At 42.3% G+C, this 27,963-nt stretch overlaps 1 protein-coding gene across 1 annotated transcript; it reads right to left on the bottom strand.

Moving 5' to 3' along the window:
* Positions 1-727: 727 nt before the first annotated feature.
* On the bottom strand, positions 728-27,781 carry LOC125483537 (ATP-binding cassette sub-family B member 6-like). Its single transcript, XM_048599285.1, has 5 exons — positions 27,696-27,781; positions 24,006-24,537; positions 18,396-18,533; positions 977-1,166; positions 728-864 (listed from the first exon to the last, which is right to left on the bottom strand). The coding sequence occupies exons 1-5, from the start codon at positions 27,704-27,706 to the stop codon at positions 728-730; spliced, it is 1,008 nt and encodes a 335-aa protein (XP_048455242.1). The 5' UTR covers positions 27,707-27,781.
* Positions 27,782-27,963: the final 182 nt, after the last annotated feature.

The following is a 27,963-nucleotide window of genomic DNA, read 5'->3' on the forward strand; positions in this document are numbered from 1 at the left end:
GAGCGGGAAAGTTGACGTTTTGGGTTAGGTCATTTCTGAAGAAGGGTCCCGACCCAAAACGTCAACTTTCCCGCTCCTCTGATGCTGCCTGACCTGCTGTGTTCCTCCAGCTCCAAGTGAGTTTTCCTCGATTCCCACTGACTCCAGTTTTGCCAGAGCTCCTTGATACTCAGTCAAATGCTGCCAAGGGCAGTCAGCCTTGCCTCACCTCTGGGTTTTCCAGGTTTTTACAAAGGCTGCAATGAGGTCAGGAGCATCAGTGAGCAGGTTAGTTCTGAGGGAGTACCACTTGATAGCACTCTTGATAACATCTTCTATCACTTGACAGATGATAGCTGTAATGTGGAGGTGCCAGTGTTGGACTGCAGTGGACACAGTCAGAAGTCACACAACACCAGGTTATAGTCAGGTGAAGTGATGAAGAAGCAGCACTCTAAAAGCTTGTGATTTCAAATAAACATGTTGGACTATAACCTGGTATCATGTGACTTCTGACTTTACTGATGATAGAGAATAGATTGACAGGATGGTAATTGGTTGGGTTGGAGTTGTCCTGCTTTCTGTCACTGAACACGTTTAGGCAATTTTCTACATTGTCAGGTAGATGCCAATATTGTAGCTGTATTGTAACAGCTTAGCTAGGGTGCAGTTAATTCTGGAAAAGATTACTTCAGTACTATTACCAGAACGTTGTCAAGGCCCATGGCTTTTGTAGTATCTAGTATCTTCAGTGTTTCTTGAAATAACTTGGAGTGAAATGATTTGACAAAAGACTAGCATAATTGATGCTATGGAACTCCAGAACAGACCGAGATGGATCGTCCACTTGGCACTTCTCATTTAAGTTGTACAGAAACACTTCAGCTTGTCATATAGAGAATATTTCTACCTTTACAGCATATTCCCCACATTCAGTGTAAGCACAAAAGTTATTTTTTCAGGGGAGCTCAAGAAAAAAAGAAGTTTAAAGGCTTACCAATGTTTCTGTAGTAGATAGGCACAAAAACATTAATGACTCGTTCTGTTGCAAGGAGACACAAGCATAACAGGACCAGGATCTGCAGCAATAAACTCCCTTTCGGCCACATGTAGGGCACAAGCAACTGCACCTTTTTACGGAAGTCTTTCCAAGTTGACTGACTGGTGCCATTCTGATTCAAGAGAGGCTAGAAAGAAAAGCAAAATAGGTCAGAGGCCGAGTATCAAAAAATTTAAAATAAACACTCCAACTTTTGTTCAGACACCAGTTTTATAAACAGTGGTTTTAATCTCCTTGTCCATGGAATAATGAGTCCAAGAGAGATGTAATGGTTCACAAGATTGTTTCCTGAATGAGATGGTGGTTCTGTAAAAGGAGATATTGGGCAGAAAGTGTCTCTTTCCACTAGAGAGTTTAGAAAAGTGAAAAGTAATGACACTGGAGTAAAATTATATGTGCGCTCGCATGGTATGTGCTGAGAGGCTGTGTACTCTGGCTAAAGAGTTGAGGAGTTGGGGGTCATCATTTTATAGTAAAGGGTAGACATTTAAGACCGAGAATGAAGCAGGGATTTGTTCACGAAGAGACTTGTGAACCGTTGGGATTTTCCGCCCTAGACAGTTGTAGATATTCAGTCTTCAATACGTGTATATTCAAAGCAGAGACAAATCTGTATATTCCACCCAACTAAAAGCAGGTGTGTAGTTTGAGGTAAGGCCTTAACTGTGCATGTTATTGCAATGCAGTCTCAACAAAACTTTACACAACTACAGCAGAATGTTTTTGCTCTTACATGCCAACATCTTTCATCATTTAAAGATATTCTATTCTTCTCAAACTGGATAATTTCATGTTTAGCCACATTATGCAGCACCTGTAAATCAGGGGTGCCAGCATACATCCTGTGAAACACCACTTCCCACCTCCTGCCACTCTGAATAATTACCCTTCACTCTAACTCTCTTAAAATCCGTTGGCCATCCATTCTTGTAGCTTTTAAAGAAGAATGTATGCCCATTCTAAACTAAGCCCATCTGCCTGCTCATGGTCCATATCCCTCTATTCCTTGCTTGTTCACGCGTGTGTCGACATGCCTCTTAAATGTTGCTACCGTATCTGCTTCTACCACCTCCCCTGGCAGTGCATTTCAGCTACCTACCACTATCTGTGTAAAAAACTTGCCTCGCCTTTTAACTTTCCCTGTCACCTTAAACCTAGTGTTTGACATTTCTATCCTGGGAAAAAGACTTGGCTACCCCTCCCTATCCATGCCTCTCATAATTTTATATACTTCGATCAGGTCACCCCTTAGCCTTTGGCGCTCCAGTGAAAACCCCTCCTTATAGGGAATACACTCCAACCCAGGCAATGTGAGAGGTGATGGCCTAGTGGTATTATCACCGGACTGTTAGTCCAGAGACCCAGGTAATGTTCTGGCAACACAGGTTCAAATCCTGCCATGGCAGATGATGAGATTTGAATTCAAAAAAAACATCTGGAATCAAGAATATAATGATGGATGTGAAACCATTGTCAATTGTCAGGAAAAGCCCATCTGGTTCACTAATGTCCTTTAGGGTGGGAAACTACCATTGATACCTGGTTTGGCCTACGTATGACTCCAAACCCACTGCAATGTGGTTGACTCTTAACTGGCCTCTGGGCAATAAATGCTGGCTCAGCCAGCGATGCCCTCATCCCATGAATGAATAAATAAAAAAAAAAAGAATCCTGGTAAACTTCTTTTGCACCCTCTCCAAAGCCTCTACATCATTCCAATGCTGCGGCAACCAGAACTGCACACAACACTCCTAATGTGGCCTGACTAAGAGTTATATACAACTTCAACATGACTTGCCAACTTTTAAACTCAATGCCCCGACCAACGAAGGCAAGCATGCAGTACGCCTTCTTTACCACCTTATCCACTTGTGTTGTTAGTTTCAGGAAGCTATAGACTTGCACCCTACCCAGATCCCTCTGTATATCAATGCTCTTAAAAGGGTCCTGCCATTTACTATACTTTTGACCTCCCAAAATGCAGCACCTCACACTTGTCTGGATTAAACTCCACTAGTTATTTCTCTGCCCAATTTTTCAACTGATCTATATCCTGCTGTATCCTTTGACAACTTTCCTCACTATCTGCAACTCCACCAAATGTATATGATCTGCAAACTTACTTATCAGACAACCCACATTTTCATCCAAATCATTTAATATATGTGACAAATAACAGAGGTCCCACTGGTCACAGACCTCCAGTCAGAAAAGCACAATATCCTCTGCATTCTATGACCAAGTTAATTTTGTAATCAACTTACCAATTCAGCATGGATCCCATGAGGGACCTTACCGAATGCTTTAGTAAAGTCCATGTAGGCAACTCTCACTGTCCTACCCTCAATCATCTTAAATCACTTACCCAAACAAAAAATCTCAAATCAAGTTTGCATAACAAGACCTCCCTTGCATAAAGCCATGCTGATTATCCCTTCTAAGTCTAGCCTTTTCCAAATGTGAGTAAATCTTGTTTCTGAGAATATTCTCCAATAATTTCCCTGCCACTGATGTAAGGCTCACCCCTGCTACTTAGTTCCTGGATTATCCCTGTTGCCCCTCATAAACAAAAGGAACAACAATGGCTATTCTCCTATCTTTGGGACCTCGCGTGTGGCTAAAGTGGATACAAAGATCTCTGTCAAGACCCCAGCAATCTCTTCCCTTGCCTCCCTCAGTATCCTGGCTTAGATCCCATCAGGTCCTGGGGACTTACCTACTTTAAGGTTTTTTCAAGACACCCAATACTGCCTCATTCTTAATATTGGCATGCCCTAGAAACTTAACACAGCACTCCCTAATCCTCCTGTAGCCATATCAAAGTCCTATATACCCTCTTGCTCCTAAAACATGCATAAAATGCCTTGGGATTCTCCTTAATCCAACTTGACAAGGACATTTCATGGCCTCTTTTAGCCCTCCTAATCCTTGTTTAAGTTCTATTCTGCTTCCTTTACATTCCTCAAAGGCCTTGTCTGACTTCAGTCTCCTTAACCTTACATATGCTTCCTTTTACTTTTTGACCAAACTTTCAGTATCTCATCATCCAGAGCTCCTGAATCTTGCTATCCTTATTTTTCAACTTTACCGGAACATGCTGGTTCTGAACTCTGATCACCTGGCCTTTAAAAGACTCCCAAATACCAGGTATGGAATTACCTTCAAACAGCATGCCCCACAATCTAATTTCTCCAGTTCCTGCTTAATACTATTGTAATTAGCCTTCCCCCAAATTAGCACTTTCACCAGTCTTATCCTTATCCATAATTATTTTAAATTTACAGAATTACGATCACTGTTTCTAAAATGCTCCACTGTTGAAACTTTGATCACCTGGCAAGGCTCATTCCCTAATACAAGGACTATTACAGCCCCTTCTCTAGTTGGTCTATCTACACATTGTTTCAAGAAACCCTCTTGGAAGCATCTAACAAATTCTGTCCCTTGGCACTAAGGGAGTCCATATTGATACTGGGAAAGTTAAAACCACACGTTAAAATAATCCTGTTGTCTTAACATATTTCCATGATGTGCCTACATATCTGTTCCTCTATCTAGCTTTTGGGAGGCCTAGAGCATAACATCATCATAGTTATTGCACTTTCTTATTCCTAATTTCTACCCTATAGCCTTGCTGGATGAACCCTCCAAGATGTCTTCTCAGTGCAGCTGTGACCAACTCTTTAATCAGTAATGCAACTCCCCCACCGGTTTTACATCCCTCCCTATCATGTCTGAAACATCTAAACATTGGAACGTTGAGTTGCCAATCCTGTCCTTCCCTCAAACAAGTTCCTGTAATGGCAACAACATTGTAGTCCCATGTGCTAATCCAGGTTCTAAACTCATCTACCTGTACCTGTAATACTCCTTGCATTGAAATAAATACACTGGAACCACCAGTCCGACTGTGCTCATTAACCTGGCCCTGTCTATTCTTCCCAAAAGACTTACTTGACTTAACCGCTACCTTCTCCTCAAATCACTGCACATGCTGACCGACTTCTCTGGTTCCCATCCCTCGCCACTCTAGTTTAAACCTTCCTGAGTGGCACTAGCAAACCTCCCTAGCGAAGATACTGGTGCCCTTCCAGTTTTGGGAAATCTGTCTTTCTTGTACAGATCCCTCCTGCCCTGGAAGAGATCCCAACGATCCAGATATCTGAAGCCCTCTCTCTGCATAATCACCCTATTTCCACCTTCACTAATACATAGCACAGGGAGTAATTCCGAGATTACAACTCCTGTTTTTCAACGTCTGACCCAATTCCCTGAAGTCCCTTTGCAGGGCCTTGTCTCTCTTTTGCCTATGTCGTCAGTGCCAATGTGGGCCATGACCTCTAGTTGCTCCCCCTCCCCTTTCAGTATGTTCTTGACCCTGGGACCAGGGAAGCAACATACCATCCTGGAGTATCACTTGTGACCACAAATCCATGCCCCATCACTACTGCTCACCTACACTTCGGCCCTCCCTGCTGTACAGCACAGCCAGTCATGGTGCCACTGATCTGGCTGCTGCTGATGCTTTCCCTGGAGAGGCCACCACCCCTCAACAGTATGCAGAATGGTATACTTGTTTGAGAGGGGATTCCAGCACTGCCTGCCCGCCCCTCCTGGCAGTCATTCATTTATTTGGCTTAACTTTTGGTGTGACCACAACCCTATCCATAAAACTTTCTGCCTCTTGTACGTTCCTCACTGAGACAAATTGCTATTCTAACTGATCCATATGGTCTGACAGGAGCTGCAGGTGGACGTGGTTCCTGCAGACTTAGTTGTGAGGGATATTTGACTTTTCTCCAATCTCTCACAACTCACAGCAGGAGCATTCCCCTCCATTAATAGCATATTTACCTCTCCAGCAGCTTCTGAAATAAAGAAAAGGAAAGACCTTACCTTGTATGTAGGACTGATATCCTGTGAATAATATTGTTGAGAACTAGGTTAAATCTAGCCCATATCAAAGTTTTTTGCTTTGTCTTATTCTTCATCTCTTGCAATGTGTGGAATTCCTTTGATGGCAGCCAAACTATAGGTGATCAATCATTGTGACATTTTTGACTGCCAATCTTGGATTCCAAATTATCTGGGAAAGATTCATTTTCACCTCAGTAAAGTCTGCCCTCCCCCAAAAGAATTATTTTGACTCTAGACTGTTCTTCCAAGTTTTCCATAGCTAACGGAAATTTTAAATGATATGAAGACCACTGTTTCCTAAATATGCCCTGACTGATATCCAAGTCATTTGGCAAAAACCAAAAGAACTGCGTATGCTGTAAATCAGAAACAAAGTCAGAAATTACTGGAAAAGCTCAGCAAGTCTGGCAGCATCGGTGGAGAGAAATCAGAGTTAGTGTTTTGGGTCAAGTGATCCTTCCTCAGAACTGTTGCCAGATGTTGCTGAGCTTTTCCAGAAATTTCTGTTTTTGTTCCCAATTCATTTGACCCACCTCATTGCTCAGCAGTCCCTTTCTCACCTTTGAACTGATCAAATGCAGAAAATTCTTCCAAATACAATCTAGAAACTCTTGATTTTCCCTGAAATCTACACTATTACTATCCCCTTCTCTCATTAAAAGCTCCCTATTATAATTACTTAGTCATAGAGTCAGAAACATGCAGCACGGAAAAAGACTCTTTGGTCCAACTCGTCCATGCTGATTAGCATTCCAATCTGATCTAGTCCCACTTGCCAAGCATTTGGCCCATATCCCTCTAAACACTTCCTATCCATGTACCCATCCAGACACCTTTTAAATGTTGTAATTGTACCAGCCTCCACCACTTCCTCTGGCAGCTCATTCCATACACGCACCACCCTCTGTGTGAAAAAGTTGCCCCTCAGGTCCCTTTTAAATCTTTCCCCTCTCACCTTAAACCTATGCCCTCTAGTTTTGGACTCCCCTACCCTGGGGAAAAGGCTTTGTCTATTTACCCTATCCATCCCCCTCATGATTTTATAAACCTCTAATAGGCCTATGTTCACTTTGGTTTCTCTCTTCTTTTTTAAAATAATTAAAAAAGCTTTTGCTGTCCATTTTCCTATCACTTCAAGTTTACCCTCAAAGTTTATTTTCTCAATTCTTTGGTCATCCTTTGATGGTTTTTACAACTTCTAAATCCTTTGGATAAACACTAACTTTTGCCACACTGTATGTTTGTTTTTCTTTCAAACTGATGCCAGCCTCAACTTCCGTGCTTAACCATGCGTGGCGTATCTCCTTCCTGGAATCCTTCTTTCTCACTGGAATATGTCTTTGCTGCGTACGTTAACTACTTTCTTAAACATCTGCCGTTATTCCTCAACTGTCTTTGCTGCCAAACCCCTTTCCCGTACACTCCACCAAGCTCTGCCCTTATTCCTTTGTAATTAGCCTTATTTAAGTTTAGCATAGTTGTTTCCAACCCACGTTCCTCCATCTCAAGCGAATGCTAAATTTTACCATTTTCTGGTCACTGTTTCTGATCTTTTACTCTGACATCATTTATTAAACCTGCCATATTACATATCACCACATCCAAAATAGCCTGATCCCTGATTGGGCAACAACCTTTTGTTCTAGGAAACTGTCCTGAATACAAGGTGACTTCTTCCTCAGGTCAATCTGACTATCCCAAACCACAAGATTAAAGTCACACATGATTAGTGCACTGCCATTGTAACTTTTCTCATCATCTCCAAGATTTATTCTCTGCCCCACTGTATAACTCCTCTATAACTGGGATAAGTTTGACCCTTTTCTGTTTTGCATAGAATATTGTTGGATGAATGCTATGAGCTAAGTCATCAACATGGTCAAACACGTTTTTGTGCTGCCGTGTAAAATCCTGGAGCATTTCCATACACTTTGCTGCCTCAGCAAGGGAAGCAAGTAGTTCTGGAGGTGGGTATTCATTGGCTTCTTCAACTGACAACATACTGCATATCTTTCATTGATCAGTTCCATTGTGCAATGTATAACATCGTCCACCTCTGTGTGGGTTCCACGGTGGGGCTCTGGTCGAATTTCTCTGCCAGCCTCCCACTGCATGAGCAATAACAGCCTTGACTTCCGTTGGCTGGACACGTGCTACTACTTACTGTTTTCAGTATCTTGCTGAGTCATAGTCTGTTCAAACCCAGAGTGGCAGAAGGAGCTCACAATTATGGCTTCTGTCACTTTCTTCCACATTGGAAAGAGTCAGCCTGGTTTTCTGATAGGGAAATCATATTTAACTAATTTATTAGAATTCTTTGATGGTGTAACATGTCCAGTGGATAATGGGGAACCTGCAGACTTGGACTTCCAGAAGCAATTGATAAGGCACCACTTAAAAGCTTATAGTGTAAAACTGAAAGTTCAGGTAATACATTAGAAATAAACAGAACTTTCTCTGCGAGCCAACCGGGATTGCAGAAAATGAGTGGAGTTCTGAAGGGAGTCTGTGCCAAGGCCTCAACATTTTGCAGTTTATATTGGTTGGAGTTACACGGTTTGGAGTCAAACATGGCATGTAGGCGGATGGTTATATAGTTGTTTGAGGTCAATCTTGTTAGGTCCAGGACATCTCTGCAGGAGTTCCTCAGGGTAGTGTCCTAGGCCCAACTATCTTCAGCTGCTTCATCAAATGACCTTCCCTCCATCATAAGGTCTGAAGTGGAGATGTTCGCCAATGATTGCAGAATGTTCAGAACCATTTGCGACTCCTCAGATACTGAAGCAGTCCACATCCAACTGCAGCAAGACATCGATGATATCCAAACTTGGGTTGAAAAGTGGCAGCTAACATTAACACCACACAATTGCCAAGCAATGACCATCTCCACTAAAAGACAATTTAACCATTGCCGCTTCACATTCAATAGCATTACTATTACTGAATTCCCCACCATAAATATACAGGTTGCTTAGACAGCCCCCTTCCAAACCTACAACCACTACAACCTAGAAGGACTAGGGCAGTAGATACATGACAGCACCAGCAAGTTACCCCCGTTTCAGTAATGGTACCACTGATTGCCACAAAAAACTCAGATTCACGTTTGTCCTTTAGGGAAGGAAATCTTCCATCCTTACTTAGTCTGGCCTACATAGGACTCCAGATCCATAGCAATATGGTTGACTGTCCTCTAGGCAATTAGGGATGGGCAATAAACACTGGCCTGGCTACTGATGTCCACATCCTGTGAAAGGATAAAATCCTTACCCAGTCTGGCCTACATGTGACTCCAGACCCATAGCAATAGATTTGATGCTTAGCAGCCCTTTGAAATGGCCTAGCAAGCCTGTCAGATCATGGACAAATCAGGGATGTGCAACAAATGCTGGATTTGCCAATGACAGTCACATCCTCAGAAGAATAAAAACAAAATCTTAAGATGTGGCTGGCACATGTGGAATTATAAAGTCACCTAAGGGAATCAAAAACTTCAGCAATAGAGCAGAGGAACACAGGTGGCCAAGGCTGCCCATGTTCACCAATATATTCACCATGTGAGATAAATTGGGATTCAACATATGGATCCTCGCATTTTGAATTAGTTCATAAAAAAAAATGACAGATACTATTACTGGGCAAGTACTCTCATACTCCAAGCACAGACTCTCTTCTGGTAAGGTGGTAGTGGAGTAGGGCTTCAGAACGCAGGGCTTGTCTGCTCCCTATACTATCATTTTCATTTATTCCCTTTCTCTTTTCTCATTTTTTTCGTCTTTTATTTTGTTTGCCTCTTGTTGAAGTGCTCAGTTGCTGCAACAGCATCATCGTGAGTGGGCCCAGCAAGGACTCGAGTGGTCCCAGTGCGGACTTGTGGCAGTGGTGAGTTTGAGTTCCAGGCAGCTTCTGCATCAACAAGGCAGTCCTAGCACTGACTCATAGCTGCTGCAGCAAAGGCAAGTTTGGGTTCCTGGTGGTGTCTGCGCCCAGCTCAGATTCATGGAGGCGGCAGTGGAGGCAAGATTAGGCCCCAATACAAGACCCAGCAGCATCGGTGAGGTGGGCCCAAAGCAAACTCACGGTGGCAGGGTCACGTGCAGGGTGGTCTAGTACCCAGCAGCATCGGTGTCATCTGCATTGGCAAGGTCCAGCGAGGACTCAGTGACGAGGGTGTCAGTGGAGGCAAGGTGGCACCAAAGAGTAGCAACTTTCCAGTAGCAGCAACGCGGTGAACAAAACTCATGCCCAGCCACCAGGCCTTTGGACCGTGGTGGAACACTTAACAGGAAGGACTGTAAAGTTGAACACTTTCTTTATTTTTCTAGCTTTATATATTTTTTTGTGTTACGATGGCGCTGGAGTGGCAACACTATACAACCCCTTTCATTGTATTTTGTAACAAAATGCATGTGACAAGAAATAAATCAAATCTATAAATCAGCAATCTCATTATTTGCACAGGTGTATGCAAAGAAACTTTAATCTTTTGTCATTGCATTAATAAAATAAGTGAAGAAAGGTTTGCATGTTTATCGATCATTGTGACAATTTTGCATCCTTAAAGAATGATGTTTAATGTTTTTTAACCAAATAGTCATGTCAGGTATGCAGACCTCTATTGTGTAGGAGGCATTTTCTACCAAAACAAAATGAGAATACCACAGCCACACCTTGTCAGCAACTTCTATGGGAGAGGAATGTACTTGTTATCTGTCATCTGATAATAGGCAAACCTGCTGAACAGGGTATTTGGTCATCAGTATCTAAAAGTGCTGCACTTTTGAAATGTAGTACCAGCATTCCACACAAGATCACAAGATATTGAAGCAGAAATGGGCCATTCAGCCCAACAAATGAGGGGCATGGATAGGGTAAATAGATTAGGCCTTTTCACCTGGGAGGGGGGAGTCCAAAGTTAGAGGGCATAGTTTAAAGTGAGGGGGGAAAGATTTAAAAGGGACCCAAAGGGCAAGTTTTTCACGTGGAGGGTGGTGTGTGTATATGATGAGCTGCCAGAGGAAGTGGTGGAGGCTGGTACAATTACAACACTTAAAAGGCACCTGGATGAGTATATGAATAGGAAGGGTTTAGAGGGATATGAGCCAAATGCTGGCATATGGGACTAGATTTATTTAGGATATCCGGTCAGCATGGACGGGTTGGACCAAAAGGTCTGTTTCCATGCTGTACATCTCCATGACTCTAGGTCTGCTGCACCATTCAATGAATTATGGCTGGTCTGATCATAGAGTTAGAGTCATACAACGTGGAAACAGAGCCTTCGCTCCAACCAGTCCATGCCAAACTAAGCTAGTCCCACCTGCCTGCTCCTGGCCCATATCCCTCCAAATCTTTCCTATTCATGTACTTATCCAAATATCTTTCAAACATTGTAATTGTGCCCGTATCCACCATTTCCTCAGGAAGTTCATTCCACACGCAAAACATGCCCTCTGTAAAAAGTTTGCCCCTCACGTACTTTTTTAAATCTCTCTCCTCTCACCTTAAAAAAATGCACCCCCCTACTCTTGAAAACCCTTATCCAAGGAAAAGACACCTACCATTATTATCTTCAACTCCACTTTCCTGCCTTTCCCCATAGCATTCAATTCCCTTTCTGATTAAAAATCTCTCTCAGTCTTAGGGACTTAACATTAAAGCATTCCACAGGTTCACTTTTCTGAGAAGAAACTGTCCTCATCTGTGTTAAATGCATGATGCCTTATTCTGAAATGATGCCCTCATGTCCTAGACTCTCCCAAAAAGGGAAACAACCTCTCCACACCTACCCTGTCAAATTCCCTAAGAACCCTTAATGTTTCAATTAGGTTGCCTCTCAGTCTTCTATAATAACAAGTACAGGCCCAATCTACTCAACATCTCCACATAAGACAGTACCTCCATAATTGGGATCAATCCAGTGAACGATCTCTGGTCTGCCTCCAATGCCAGTGTATCTTTTCTTACATAAAGGGGCCCAAAACCGCTCAGTGTTCCAGCTGACTAGGGCCTTATATAGTTTTAGCAAAACCTTGCTGCATTTATACTCCATTCCCTTTGAAATAAAGGCCACCTGTTGTGAATTTACTATGAAGCTCCCAAATTGGTTGCTTTACTCTGTTCTGCTATTTTCCAATGTCGAACACTGTACACCAGAAGATTAAACTGAGCTCTCAAAATCAAAAAACATTGCAGCACAGAAGGAGGTCAGTCAGGTCAACATTGGCTGTCCAAAATGGGTAGTTTACCCAATGCCTTTCCATTGTCCAATTTTCAATCTCAACACCGCATCGAAAATAGAAGCTGCAGGCAATTCAGCCCATCAAGTCCTTTCTACCATTCAACACAATCAGAGCCGATCCCCTATCTCAACTGCATACTCCCACCCTCTCCCCATAACACCCCGACACCATTAGCCTCGAGAAATATAATTAGTGACTTAGTCTCCACAGACTCTACGGTGAAGAGTTCCAAAGACTTGCCACTCTCAGGGAAGATCTCAGTCAGAAATGGCTAACTGTGTACCCTTACATCATATCATCCAGTCTGTCCAGCCATGTGAAAAAAAAGTTATGTTTTAATGAGATCCCCTCTCACATTTATAAACTGTGGTTGGTGCACTCGTTGAGCTGGTTCGTTGGTTTGCTGACGTTTCACTACCCTGCTGGGTAACATCATCAGTGCAGCCTCCAATGAAGCACTGTTGTGTTTTCTCGCCTAGTATTTAAACTCTGGGCTCTTTTGGATTTGATTACCTCATTTCCACTTTTCCTTCGCAGTGGCATATATTTAGGATCTAGTTCTATGTGTTTGTTGATGGCCTTCTTGGTGGAGAAGCAGGCCTCTAGGAATTCCTGTGCTTATCTCTGTTTGGCCTGTCCTAGGATCCTGGTGTTGCCCCAATCGAACTGGTGGTTCTCTTTATTCAGGTGAATGAAGAGGAGTGAATATTGGTCGTGTCTTGTTTGTTGCTAGTTGGTATTCACATACTCTTGTGGCCAATTTTCTTCCTGTCTGTCCAATGTAATGTTTATCGCAGTCCTTGCATGGGATTTTGTATATTACGTTAGTTCTGTCCATAGTGGGTAAGGGGTCTTTGGTTCGATTTAGCAGTTGGCGTAGGGTTGACATGGGTTTCTGTGCTACTCTGATGTCCAACGGTCGTAGGTGTCTTGTGGTCAGTTCGGATATGTTTTTGATGCATGGTAGCGTGATGAGTGTATTAGGACATGCAGCATCTTCCTGTTGTTGTTCGTGTGATAGGCATCGTTGGATCCAGTTGTTCGGGTATCCATTGTCCTTAAATACTTGGCAGAGGTACTCTCCTTCTTTTTGGCGCAGTTCCAGGTTGCTACAGTGTGTTGTCGCCCGTTTAAATAGAGTTTTCTCGCAACTTCGTTTGTGGATGTCAGGGTGGTTACTGTTGAAATGCACTACTTGGTCAGTGTGTGTGGCTTTCCTGTGTACCTTCGTCAGGAATTCCCCGTTGGCCCTGCGTTCTAGCATGACATCCAGGAATGGGAGCTGTTCATTCTTTTCCTCTTCTCTGTTGAATTTGATGCCGGTGAGAGTGTTGTTTATTAGTTGGTTTTTCTCCTTTAGTTTGGTCCGTTTGATGACGGAAGTGTTGTCCATGTATCAGATCCATAGTTTAGGTTGGATTTGCAGAAGGGCCATGCTTTCAAGTCTCTACATCACCACTTCTGCTATTAGTCCGGAGATAGGTGACCCCATGGGTGTCCCGTTATTCTGTTTGCAGATTTGGCCACTAAAGGTAAAGTGAGTCGTGAGACATAGGTCCAGAAGTTTGTAAACTCCAATGAATAAAAGGCCCAAATCAACCAATCTCTCCTCATAAGACAAGCCTGCTATCTCAGGAATCAATCTACCCGCTATCTCACGTGCTCCAACTTTATTTACTAAACTCCTGTGCGGGACCTCATCAAAAGCCTTCTGAAAATCCAAATACACTACACCCAGTGATCCCTTAGTCTGTTAGTAAAGTGGTCAAAATCCTTTAATAGGTTGATCAAGCCCTATTTCCCTTCCATAAATCTACGTTGATCATGCCTCTTCAGATCATTTTTTTTAAAGAAAAAAAAGTGTCCATTATGACATCTTTTCTAGGAGGTGAGGAGATAGTCCAGCAACAATACCACTAAGTTATTAATCCAGAAACAGAAATGGTGCAATTTGAAGTTACTCAAAACAAAAGTCTGGAATTAAGAATCTACTGATGACAATGAAACCATTGTCAGTTATAAAAAAAAACCTGTTTGCTTCACTAATGTCCTTTGAGGCAGATGGGGGAGGAGGCAATGGCCTAATGGTATTATCGCTGGACTGTTAATCCAGAGACCCAGATAATGTTCTGGGGACCCGGGTTCAAATCCCGCCATGGCAGACAGTGGAATTTGAATTCAATAAAATATCTAGAATTAAGAATCTAATGAAGACTGTGAATCCATTGTTGATTGTCAGGAAAAACCCATCTGGTTCACTAGTGTCCATTAAGGAAGGAAACTGCCATCCCCACCTGGTCTGGCCGACATGTGACTTCAGACCCACTGCAATGAGTCTTAACTGCTCTCTGGGCAATTAGGGATGGGCAATAAATGCTGCCAAGCCAGCAATGCCCTCATCTCGTGAACAAATAAAAGGAAAAAAAACTGCCATCCTCCCTTGGCCTGGACTACATGTAACTCCAGACTCTTAATTGCCCTCTGGAGAATCAGGTATGGGCAATAACTGCTTTCCTAGCCAGCAAAGCCCTCATCCTGTGAATGAATATTAAAACAAAAATAAACATTTAAATCCCAGAACATTAAGCTGCCAGTCTTGTCCCTCTTTCAATCAAGTCACTGTAATAGGTACAACATGATAATTGTATGTATTAATCCAAGCTCTAAATTCATCTGCCTTATTTGTTATACTCCTCACATTAAAATAAATACAGCTCAGACTGCCGTTCCACCAGGTTCAGGAATCTTCCCCAGTCTGTTCTTCCTGGCCTTAGTCTCAGGCTCCTCCTCAGTCATTTTACTTGCTGATAGACTCTGGCTCCCGCTCCTCTGCCACAGTAGTTTAAACCCTCCCACGTGGCGCCTGCAAACATCCTTGCCAGGATACTGGTGCCCCTGCAGCTTACGTGCAGCCCGTCCTTCTTGTACAGGTCCCAGCTGCCCTGGAAGATATCCCAATGACCCACTACATGAAGTTCCCACTCCTACACCAACTCTTTAGCCATGTATTCCTAGCCTTACTGACACATAGCACAGGAAGTGATCCTGAGATTACAACCCTAGAGGTCCTGTTTTTTTCAATTTCCCACCTAACTCCATGAACTCCCCTTGCAGGACCTCATCTCTTCTTCTGCCCATGTCATTGGTACTAACAGGGATGACAACCTCTGGCTGCTCACCCTCCTCCTTCAGAATATCCTGTGGCTGCTCAGAGTCATCTTGACCCTGGCACCAGGAAGGCAACGCACCATCCTGGAAATGCCTATCCGTGCCCCTGACTATAAAGTATCCTATCACTACTGCTCTTCAACCCTCTCTGCTGTACAACAGAGCCAGCTATGGTGCCCACTGATCTGGCTGCTGCTGCTGCTTTCCCCCGACAGGCCATGCCCCCCAGCACTATCCAATGCAGTATACGTGTTTGAGGGGGGGAATGGTCACAAGGGACTCTTGCAATACCTGCCACACTTACTCGTCTTCCTGGTAGCCATCCAACTCTTCCCTGTCTGTGTAGCCCTTACTGGTGGTGTGACCAGCTCACTAAACGTTCTATCCATGACATTCTCAGACTCATGGATGCTCCATAATGAGTCCATCCACAGTTCCAGGCACTCAATGCAGCAAATCAGGAACTGAGGCTGAACACATTACCTGTATACGGAGCTACCATGGAGACTGGTAGTGTCCCTGATTTCCAACACATTGTAGGAGGAGCATTCCATGGGGCTGATATCTCCTGCCATTGTGAACCTTATCAACTAAATCAACGATGTGCATACGAAAACCAAGTATTCTTTTGACTACAACCTCTTCTCAATTTTCACAACTTTAAAATTACTCCAATCTATCATCTTAGGTCCATTTGCATTGAAACCCATTTGTCACAGTTTTGCCCAATCACTACAGATATGTCTTTGTAATAATGTTTCCATCTAGACTGTTTGCAATGTCAAAAAAGTCTGTATCATCAGTGAACTTTGATACATAGCTTTCCATTGCAGTGTCTCATTATGAGGGTATCACAGTGGCTCAGTAGTTAGCACTGCTGCCTCACGGTGCCAGGGACCTGGATTCAATTCCGCCCTCGGGCAACTGTCTCTGTGGAGTTTGCACATTCCCCTCGTAACTGTGTGGGTTTCCACTTGGTGCTCCGGTTTCCTCCCACAGCCCAAAGATGTGCAGGTTAGGTGGATTGACTATGCTAAATTGCCTGTAGCGTCCAGGGGTGTGCAAGTTAGGTGGATTAGTCATGGGAAATGCATGGTTACAGGGAAAAGGTAGGAGAATGGTTCTGGGTGGGATGCTCTTTGGAGTGGACTTGTTGGGCCAATTGGCCCATTTCCACGCTGTAGGTATTCTATTATTTAATAAATGAAGTGAATAGTTCAAGTTGCAACTGTAGGGCACCACTAGTCAAATCTTAACACTAAACCATCTGCCTCCTTCCACTGTTAATTTCCAATGAGTTTAATATACTGCAGTGCAATACCAAGGGTAGGCTCAGAGACATCAAGAATATTCCTTTCAAATGAAATTTGAAGCATCTTCAGCTGCTTTGTCAATAAACTTCCCTCCATCATAAGGTCAGAAATGAGGATGTTCACCATTGTGCAATCAATGTTCAGCACCACTCGCGACTCCTCAGATACTGAAGCAGCCCATGTTCAAATGCAACAAGATCTGGACAATATCCAGGCTTTGGCTGACAAGTGGCAAGTAACATTCCCGCTACACAAATGCCTGGTAATGACCATCTCCTATGAAAGACAATCTGACCACTGCCCCTTCACATTCAAAGGTGTTTTCACTCAATCTCCTACTATCAACATCATTGGCATTACCATTCATCAGAAACTCAACTGGTCTCACCATAAACACAGTGCAGTTCAGAGCTAGGAATTCTTCAATGAGTGACTCACCTCCTGACTCCCCAAAGCCTGTCCACCATCTACAAGACACAAGTCAGGAATGTGTGTGGACTAGTCCCCACTTGCCTGAATGAATGCAGCTCCGACACTCAAGAAGTTTGACACCACCCAGAACAAAGTGCCAACTTGATTGACACCACATCCATAAACATCTACTCCCTCCACCACCGACATTCATTAGCAGCAGTCTACAAGATGCATTGCAGAGATTCACCAGAGACCCTTAGACAACACATCCGACCCTATGGCCACTTCCTTCTAGAAGGTCAAGGGCAGCAGATACATGGGAACACTGCAAGTTCCCCTCCAAGCCACTCACCATCCTGACTTGGAAATATAGCGCCATTCCTTCACTCTCACTGTGTCAAAATCTTGGAATTCTCTCCCTAAAGGGCATTGTGGGTCTACCTACAGCAGCTGGACTGCAGCAGTTCAAGAAGGCAGCATATCACCACTTTCTCGAGGCAAACTAAGGACGGGCAATGCAATGATGTCCACATCTCATAAGTGAATAAAAAAAGGCTCTATCTGCCTCCAAGTTCAAATTAAAAGCTGTAGTGGACAGGCTAGTTTTCTGAAAGAATGAAATCATCTGAAGTTATCTTCTTTTTTTTATCCTTTAGAAATGGACAGATGCTAGTATTTCAAAAAAACGAACAAATCCTTTCAAGTGTACAATGTGTTTTTAAGATCTCTTTGTTACAGGATGAATAACTTTTATATAACCACTTATCTCAAATACCTCTAAGCAATTCATAAGTAAATATTTTACAGTATCAGGTTATATGAACAATCTTTTTTCCACACAGCAAGATCCCAAAAAAACCATACATTGTTTAACAAATAATGGCATCTAATCCAAGTATCTTGGGTTTTGGTTCAGTGGTCACACCCTTCCTTGTGAGGTCACATTTTTAAGTCCCATTTCAAATTTTTTGGATTCAAAGTTCAGTTGATATTCCAGTGCAACACTCCAGCTCAGCAGTGTTTGGAGATACAGTCTTTTTGACACAGCATTAAATTAAAGCCCATTCTACCCTCTCAGGTGGGCATAAAAGACCAATGGCACTGTGCAAAGATGATCAGGGAGGTTCTCTTTGGTGACTTAGCCAATTTCAAATCAACTAACTAATAGATTAACAAGAAAGATTATCTGTAATTACCTCAAATGCTGTTTGTGGGATTTTGCTTTTCTGAAACTACTTGCTGTGAGTAGGTCTTGAGGTCGCAAAAGGTGCTACATAAATCCAACTTTTTTTATTACCATACCTGGCTGTATTCAACATCTCGTTCATCCTCATTAATCATGAGCATATAAGGTCTTCGAGGCAAACCTGGTGCCTTCAGTCCAAGGACAAAGAGCAGAAATGTACAGATGTATCGCACCATCCACAAACTAAAGCGTACCTGTGAGACATAAATAAAATGTCAGCCATTAATCCACAGCAATTAGAAAGTACAGTTCTGGAAATACAACAGGACCAGCAGCAACTGTGAAAGTATAAGTGAATAAAGCAATGACTGAAACATGCGGGATCTTGGGCTTTGTACAGAGAGGCAGAGAGTCAGGAAGCAATGCTAAACCCTACATAAAACACTAATGCAATTGCAGCAGTATGTTCAATCCTGGACACTACACTGGAGGATTCATGAGGCTTTGGAGAGGGTATTACAATAGATTTACTAGAATGGTTTTAGGGAACAGGAATTACAAGTGTAAGACTGGGGCAGCTGGGTTTATTCTTCTTGGAGCAAAGAAGGCTCAGAGAAGATTAAAATCACCCATGATCACCGATATCCCCTTATCACATGCATCTCTAATTTTCTGTTTAATGCCATTCTCAACATCACCACTGGGGGTCTATATATGACACCTAGTAATGTTATTTGCCCCTTGGTATTTTCTCAACTCTACCCATAGACTCCACACTGTCAGAGCTAATGTCCCCAGAACATTACCAGGGCCTCTGGATTAATAGTCTAGCGATAGTACCACTAGGCCATTACCTCCCCTCTACTACTTTTTTAGGAAGAGAATCCTTGAATATTTTTAAGCAGAGGTAGATTAATTCTTGACCAAAAAGAACAAAAAAGTTGCTGGAAAACCTCAGCAGTTCTGGCAGCATCTGTGAAGAAAAAATCAGAGTTAACATTTCAGGTCTGGTGACCCTTCTATAAATTCTTGATAAACAAGAGAGTGAAAGATTATCATGGGTATTTGAGAATGTGAATTTGAGGTTACAATCAGATCAGCCATGATCCTATTCAGTGGCGGAGTGGTCTCAACAGACTGAATAGCTTGCTCCAAATTATGCTCATTATGTACTAAATTTCTCCCTTTCTGCTGTATATTTAGTAGTAGCTGAAAGTGGAAGCTACTTTTCCAAAAATTCATGTTGCAGCACATCAGAGATAGGTTTTAAAAAAGACGACAGCTGTTGCACGTCACTGACAAATTTCCCTCCAGAAACAAATCTTGCTACCGAGGCTCAAGGCACTGAACAGTGATACAAAATCTTGTATCTACAACTAATGAAAGATCACAGACTATAGATGATAGTATCTTTTTCCCTCCATATATGCTACCTTAGCAGATTATTTTCTGTTTGTATTGCTGATCCTTTTAGTACTTACAGTTACAGTCTATTTGAAAATGCCTCTCAATGCAGCTTCCTGTCTGTCAATCAATCCTTCTTTCACACTATTATATTACCCATAAAACCAACACCACCTCCTCCAAACCAAGAATTCCACAAGCCCTTATCCTGCATGTTTACCTCCATCTTCATGGAAACTGGCAGAATTTGAACTCAAGTAATAAATTTGGCATATACAGCTACCCTCAGTAACGGTGATCATGACACTAACATTGACTGTCTCAAAAACTCATCTTGTTCACGAATGCCCTTTAGGAAAGGAAATCAGCCATCTTTGGGATAGTAGGAACTGCTGATGCTGGAGTCGGAGATAACAAGGTGTGGAGCTGGATGAACACAGCAGGCCAGGCAGCATCAGAGGAGCAGGAAAGCGGACATTTCGGGTCTGGACCCTTCTTCAGACATTTCAAGCGTTCATCCACATACACTTTAAAAAGGTTGCAATGTTTGCCCGTCTCAACTATCCCACTAAGCTGTGCATTTCAGATTTCCGAAACCCTCTGGGTTAAAAGAATTTCTTCAAATCCCCTCTAAACCTCCGTCCTTTCACTTTAAAATTATGCCCCCTTGTTATTAACCCTTCCTATCCATGCCTCATAATCTGATACACCTTCTCTGCCTCAAAAAAAAAAACAATACGATTAGCAAAGTTAGATTACGTAGGATTCGGGGTGAGCTTGCTAATTGGATACAATATTGGCTTGATGGTGGTGGAGGGTTGCTTTTTGGACTGAAGGTCTACGACCAGAGGTGTTCTACAACGATCAGTACTGCGTCCTCGTTGGTCTGTCATTTATATAAATGATTTGGATGAGAATATAGGAGGCATGATTAGTAAGTTTGCAGATGACACCAAAATTGGTGGTATAGTGGACAGTGAAGGAGGTTATCTTAGATTACAAGGAGATCTTGATCAATTGGGTCAATGGGCTGAGGAATGGTGGATGGACTTTAATTTGGATAAATATGAGGTTTGCATTTAATAATACAAACAAGGACAGGACTTACACAGTTAATGTAGGGTCCTGGGCAGTGTTGCAGAGACCTAGGGGTTCAGGTACATAAATTCTTTGAAATATGCATCACAGTCAGATACACGTTGAATATAGGAGTTGTTACGTCATGTTGAGGTTGTTCAGGGCATTAGTGAGGCCTCTCCTGGAGTACTGTGTATAGCTCTGGTTGCCCTGTTATAGGAAGAATACTATTAAACTGGAGAGGTTTCAGAACAGATTTACCAGGATGTTGCCAAGAATGCAGGATTTGAGATATAAAAATATACTGGAAAGACTGGAACTTCTTTTGCTGGAAGATAGCAGGTTGAAGAATGACCTTATTGATGTTTATAAAATCATGAGGGAGCATCAATAAAGTGAATGACAAGGGTCTTTTCCCCAAAGTAGGAGAGTTCAAACCTAGGGGGTATTTTTTAAGGTGAGAGGAGAAAGCTTTAGAAAGAATGAGGGATGACTTTTTTTTTAAAAACACAGTGAGTGTGGTTCCGGTGTGGAATGAACTTCTAGAGAAAGTGGTGGATGCAGGCACAGTTACAATGTTTAAATGACATTTGGATAAGTACGTGAATTGGAAAGGTTTGGAGCAGGCAAGTGGTACTAGTTTAGTTTGGGAACATAGTCGATGTGGAATGGTTGGACCAGAGGGTTTGTTTCCATGCTGTATGACTCTATAACCAGAGCTTATCTAGCCTGTCTTCATAGCTAAAATGCTCCATCCCAGGCAACATTCTGGTGAATCTCCTCTGCGCCCCCAATCAAATCCTTCCTATTGTAAAAGGTGACCAGAATGGCACAGAGTACACCACAGTCAAAGTCTTGTACAACTCCAACTCGTGGTGCAGTAGCAGTGTCCCTACCTGTGAACTAGGAAACCTAGGTTCAAGTCCTACCTACTCCAGAGATGTGTAATAATATCTCTATGCAACTAACTATACAAGGAAACGTGGAAAATCTAAATAGTGTGAGGGGGCATAGTTTTAAAGTGAGTGGAGGTAGATACAGGGGAGACGTCAGAGGTAGATTCTTTACTCAGAGAGTGGTAGGGGTGTGGAATGCATTGCAGAGAGGGTAGTGGAGTCGGCCTCATTAGGGGCATTTAAGCAGCGATTAGATAGGCATAATGATGATAGTATAAGGTAGGGGTGGAGGTCAGATAAACCTTAGGATTAGCGTAAAAGTTCGGCACAACATCATGGGCCGAAGGGCCTGTACTGTTCTATGTTCTAACCTCCTTGCTCTTATAATTTATGCCATTGGTGATCAAGGCAAGTGCCTGTATGCCTTTTTAATCTTCCTATTAACCTGTCCTGTCATCTTCAAGGATCTGTGAATGAACACCACAAGATCCCTCTGCTCCTCTGAGCTTCCCAGTATCATTGAGTACCTTGCCTTGTACTTTGAAAAAAGTAACATCACCTCACATCTTTCAGGATTAAATTCCATTTGCCACTGATCTACCCATCTGACCAGCCAGTCTATATATTCCTGTAGATTAAGATCTTCTTCTTTGACTATTAGCCACTTGGCCAATCTTCGTGTCACCCGCAAATTTATCATCTCATCATTTAAATAGCTGCTCTGAAGATCTTTAATTAATCTGAGTCCCTTTTAACCCGAGGGTCACCACGCCTCAGGTGAGGGGCAAGGTTGAGAAGGTAACCTCATCTGGTGCAGGAATTGAACCAGGAAGAGCTGCACTGTCAGAAATTTTGATTTTCAAAGATGAGATTAAACTAAAACTTCCCTTCTCAGGTGGACATACAATGTCTCTTGCAGTATTTTATGGAACAGCAGGTGCATTCTCTTACACATCTAAGTACATATCTTTCAACCAATGTCACAGATAAACAGATTATCTGATTATCTGTCAATCATTATTTGTGGAATCTTGCTCTACCCAAACTAGTTGTTTTTCTTTATTCTTTCTCTAATAAGCAAGCCAGCTATTAGTTTCCAAACTATACCTCACGCCCAGTCATCCATTATATTGATTTGGTGTTGCAGTTATCTTCAGGAGAGGCAAAGTTTCAATGTGAGCCAAGACTTTAGTAAATGAGTAACCACATGTAATTCTACTATTCCTCAGTCATATACTGCAACCACCCCATCCTGATCAATTTGAGCAAAAATTAAAGGTCATTATTAAAAAGCAGCTGCAAGCACTTTAGTCACTACTTTTATCCAAATCAAGATAGGATTTGTGGTGAGTGTACTGTTATCAAAAGGAACAGGTGGCTTTGGATTTACAAGTTCCCAATATTCTCCACCATTTGAAATTTTCCTTGCCTCAATGTATGAGGCAGCTGTAAACTCAGTAACAGAGATTGTTCACATTGCTTGGTCAGCAACTCACATGACGGATGTATTATGCAACCATCAAGAAAGTGAACAAAATAGATCTCGGTCTTTTCTTATGTCCCACATTCTTATTGGATTTATTTAACATTAGTACTTCGTCAAGCTGAATGTTAAAAGTATTCGATTGCTTAACAATTCTTATCACTCAATTGCAACATCCTCCCTCTCCTGAAACCAGTGCATTGGATGGCAATGAAAACAGACCACTCCTACCCCACCCAAACTGGTCAGACTAATCTATTGATTTATCCTACTTGGAAGGTGGAAGCAATGCTGGGTTGCCTAGCATAGAAGCTGCTTTGGACCAGTACGAGAAAACAGTCTGCAAAGTAAGCTCTCTCATTTTGTTTTCTTGGTGGCCAAACAGAACAGGGATATTCCTCCAGGTCCCTTCCCCTACCCCAGGCAATCCTTCCCCTGCCCCCGCCTTTCATTTCAACTCAAGATTCATCTTCTAAAATGGTTGGCTTGTGCTGCTAACCATTCCTGTGGGTCTCCATCATCAGAATCTTGCTGCCTGATTTTAATGGCTGGGCAGCTACTTTTTCATGCTTCTTTTTTGCTGGAGAATTGGCACGTGGCATATTCATGAGACTGTTCTAATGAAACCTCACCTGATCCGAAATCTTAACCCTATATTCCACTCTTCACAGATGCTGCCTGACCTGCTGACTCTTTACAGTTACCTTTTTTTTAAAATCTCTAATGCAATAGGTGGTGTTCTTCAAACGCAGACATAAATACTTATGAAAGAAAAACCAATCTTGCACGGACAAACAGTCCGAGCTCAGCCCTTTCACTCTCAATCCACATTTTGCTCCACAACAAATGTTATTCTTAGAACGTACCTTGCGATCGGTATTGTCCAGTGACCACCACCATAAAGGACTACTCCACGATATGAAGGTCAGATTCTCAGCTGCAAAGGCCAGAGCCCAGAAGAGTAGCAGAATGGTACTGTGACCACGTGTCCTGTCCCGCACCAACACCTTTGTGCGTTCAAGGTGCAGCAGAGCAATGGTACACAACCACCCAATAATAGATAGACATGAGTAGACGATCATGTATCCATACACAATGCCTAAACCAAAGGATTGCCAAAGGATATAGATTCCAAACTGCAGAAGCAGGACCACCGACAGGAACAATTGCAGGAAGAAAAGATGAGAGCGAGGTACATACTTTGGCTCCATCGTTGTGCCGTACATATTGTAACAAACATACAGCAAACTGCCAAAAAGGAAAGTGATGCTCAACAGTACTGTTGAAACCAGGGTGAAATAAAAACACGGGAAAAGTCCTTGTTGTGTCCATACTTCTGACAAGGATGTGTTGCCTTCACAGTAACTTTCAAGGATGGCCATTGTATCGGACAACAAGCTGCAAAATAGAAATACAAACGGAATCCATAAGGGACGCAACAGGAATTATACCAACAAATATAAATAGTTGTGCTTTTAATAGGTACTCAACATATAGACATTTGGAAACAAAATAGTTTTCTCTTCCCAATGTTATGGAACACAGTTCCTCTGCAGTAATAATCAACAATTCTGATTTAAAATTCAGGACTTTTAGGTAATAGGATTAGGCCATACACCCATCTCATGCACTTCCCAACATATATTTATATCATGGTTAGTCTTCTATCCTCAATTCCCATTCCCTGCTCGCTCCTGATATCCCATGATTCCCATTGTGTTAGTTTTAAATATACCCAATAATTAACCAAATTCAACCTTCTGGAGTACAGAATTCCAAAAATTCACTAGCATCTGAGAGCAGAAATTTCTCATTTGCCGTGATATGTCTCCTAGGTCCAAACTCTCCTGACAAGGAAAATACTCTGTCCCCAGTGATCCTTTCAGATGACACAAAGATAGGGGGAGGTTCAGGTCGTGTTGAGGAAGTGGGGAGGCTGCAGAAGGACTTGGACAGTCTAGGAGATTGGGCAAAGAAGTGGCAGATGGAATACAATGTGGGAAAGTGTGAGGTTATGCACTTTGGTAGGAAGAATAGAGGCATTGACTATTTGCTAAATGGGGAAAGGCTTCAGAAATCTGAAGCACAAAGGGATTTGGGAATCCTAGTTGAGGATTCCCTTAAGGTTAACATGCAGGTTCAGTAAGTGGTTAGGGAGGCAAATGCAATATTAGCATTCTTTTCAAAAGGGCTAAAACACTGCTGAGGTTGTATTAGGCTTTGGTCAGACTGCTTTTGGAATATTAAGACCAGTTACAGGCCCTGTATCTAAGGAAGGATATACTGGTATTGGAGGGGATTATCCCAGGGATGAAGGGCTTGTCGTATGAGGAGTGGTTGAGGACTCCGGCTCTGTACTCAGTGGAGTTTGAAAGGAAGACGGGGTACTGCATTGAAACTTACCATTTATACACTGAAGGCCTAGATAGAGTTGGTGTGGAGATGTTTCCACTAGTAGGAGAGACCAGGACCAGAAGGCACAGGCTCTGAGTGAAGGGTTGACCCTTTAGGTCCGGGATAAGGAGGAATTTCTTCAGCCACAGATCAGTGAATCTACAGAATTCAAGTTACATTTTGCCAATTTGATTTTTCCATTCATAAAAATTAAAGCCCAGCAGTGTTGCTGCATTGTCCTTGTTATATATTCCTCCAATTTGTACTCAGTCCAACACTATGATACCTATTAGAAATCCTATAAACTACTTCCATCAACAGTTTTCAGTTTGCTACCTCTTAATTCAGATTGTACAGAGTCAACATATCAGCAGCAAACACAAAATGAAAAATCGGAAAGGAAAACACTTATTCGAAGAAATCTACCCTTCTGTAATCTGTCTTTGGCAGGACTATAAACTATAACCGAGATAAGCACGTTCAGCCTGTTCTTTCACATCAGGGCAGTGGGTAGCAATGATAAACAACAGAAGTGCTCAGAGATGAAGTGACAGTGAAAAGCAATAGGCCAGAAAGATCTGGATGATTAGAAATATATTGGATTGGACTGGGTAGCAGAATGCATTTTGCCCCAGTCTGCAATTTTTAGTCAAATTTACAGCACACCACTGAATGATCCATGAAGGTCAACAGCTGCTAAGCCCCTTTCTAGCATCTGTTTGGTGCTTCGGTCTGCACACTTGTTGACTATACTATAGAATTGTTACAGCATAGCAGGACATTCATGTTTGTGTTAGTTCAGCAAATAAGCATCTCAGAGCCATTTTCCTGCTGCTCTGGACCCTGGACGTGGTTCCTTTTCAAATAATCAAACAATTTCCTTTGAAAGCCTCGAATGAAACTGTCTCAACCACACTCAGAGACTTGCATTCCAGACAACAGTCACTTGATGTGAAGAATTTAGGCAGTGGGAGATCTCATAGAAACCTATCAAATTCTAACAGAACTAGACAGGGTAAACACAGAAGGGCATTCCCAATGACCAGGGGGTCCAGAACAAGAGGCTATAGATTAAGGTTACAGGGTAAACTATTTAGGGCTGATTTTTCACCCAGAGAGCGGTGAGCCTGTGAAAATCTCTGCCAGAGAAAGTGAATGAGGGCAAAATATTGAATATTTCCAAGAAAACTTTAGATACAGTTCTTAGGGCTAAAAGGATTATAGGGGGATGGGGAGAAAGCGGGAACCAGTTACTGAGTTGGATAATCAACTCTGATCGTATTGAATGGCAGAGCAAGCTCAAAAGGACCAAAAGACATACTCCTACTCCAATTATCTCTGTTTCTATTATTCAATAAATGACTGCACCATAAACAATACCCATTTAAAACATGCCTGCATCATAAATTCACCTAAGCGGACGCAGTCTGCAACACAATTAACGATTCCACTAAACATGTAGTAAATCTATGGAAGCAAGGAGTTTTATTGTGGACGTGGTTTCAATTTTGGTGTACCTTAGTCCCACAAACAGGAAGAGGTATACGCTGAAGTTGAGCTCAACTCCTGGCTATCTCACCACATATCAGCACCCACTGAAGATAGAGAAAACTGGAAAGAACACCTTGCTAAATTCTAAGCAACTTGTTCATTTTTTGTGTGCACTGCGATTGGGTGGCTGTGTTGTGAGACCTCAAGGCCAATCCAGACATACACACCAATAAACCTGATAAAAGGGACCAGCATTGTTACCATGTATGATCATATCAACAGAATACACACCATTCTTTGACTGGTTAAAATATACATCCTTTGGATTTGCCACTCAGCAGGGCCAGACAAAAGCAAGCTTAAAACACATTTGTTTGACTGTGTAAGAGTAACGAGCTATCAGATCATATACATGATAGGATTCATCCTCATAGTGGCACTAATTCGGTGTATTATAGACTGCCCAAGACAGATGAAAGTGATGCCCTTTTATACCCTACTTGATCTGAAATTGGGTTCCGCACAACATGAACTGGCCAAATGGTTGGGTGAATTCCTACAGTTTTGGGCAGGTTTTCCATACAAATGTGAAAGCTTCCTTCACAGTGTACAAATATAATCGATAGCAATACAGTGTCCATGTGCTTATTTGACATTACTAGCCTACTCACCAGTGTACCATAGAAAGCCGTAGATACCTTTACTGCAGCACTGCATCACAATGATCTACATCTGCTGCCATCGCATGAATCGGCATCCAGTAAACTTCTGAACTCAGCAGTTTTAAGAACACCACATATGCACAAATAGATAGTGTTGCCATAGATCAGTTAGCTTCAGTTCTAGCAAACATCCTCGTTCGATTCTTTGAGAAATATATCTATCTTCAATGGAATGACATCGAAACGTCTACAGCTTGTATATTTCATTTGAAGTTCT

This window comes from Rhincodon typus, chromosome 7 (assembly GCF_021869965.1).
Source record: "Rhincodon typus isolate 14 chromosome 7, sRhiTyp1.1, whole genome shotgun sequence".
Taxonomy (NCBI): Eukaryota; Metazoa; Chordata; class Chondrichthyes; order Orectolobiformes; family Rhincodontidae; genus Rhincodon; species Rhincodon typus.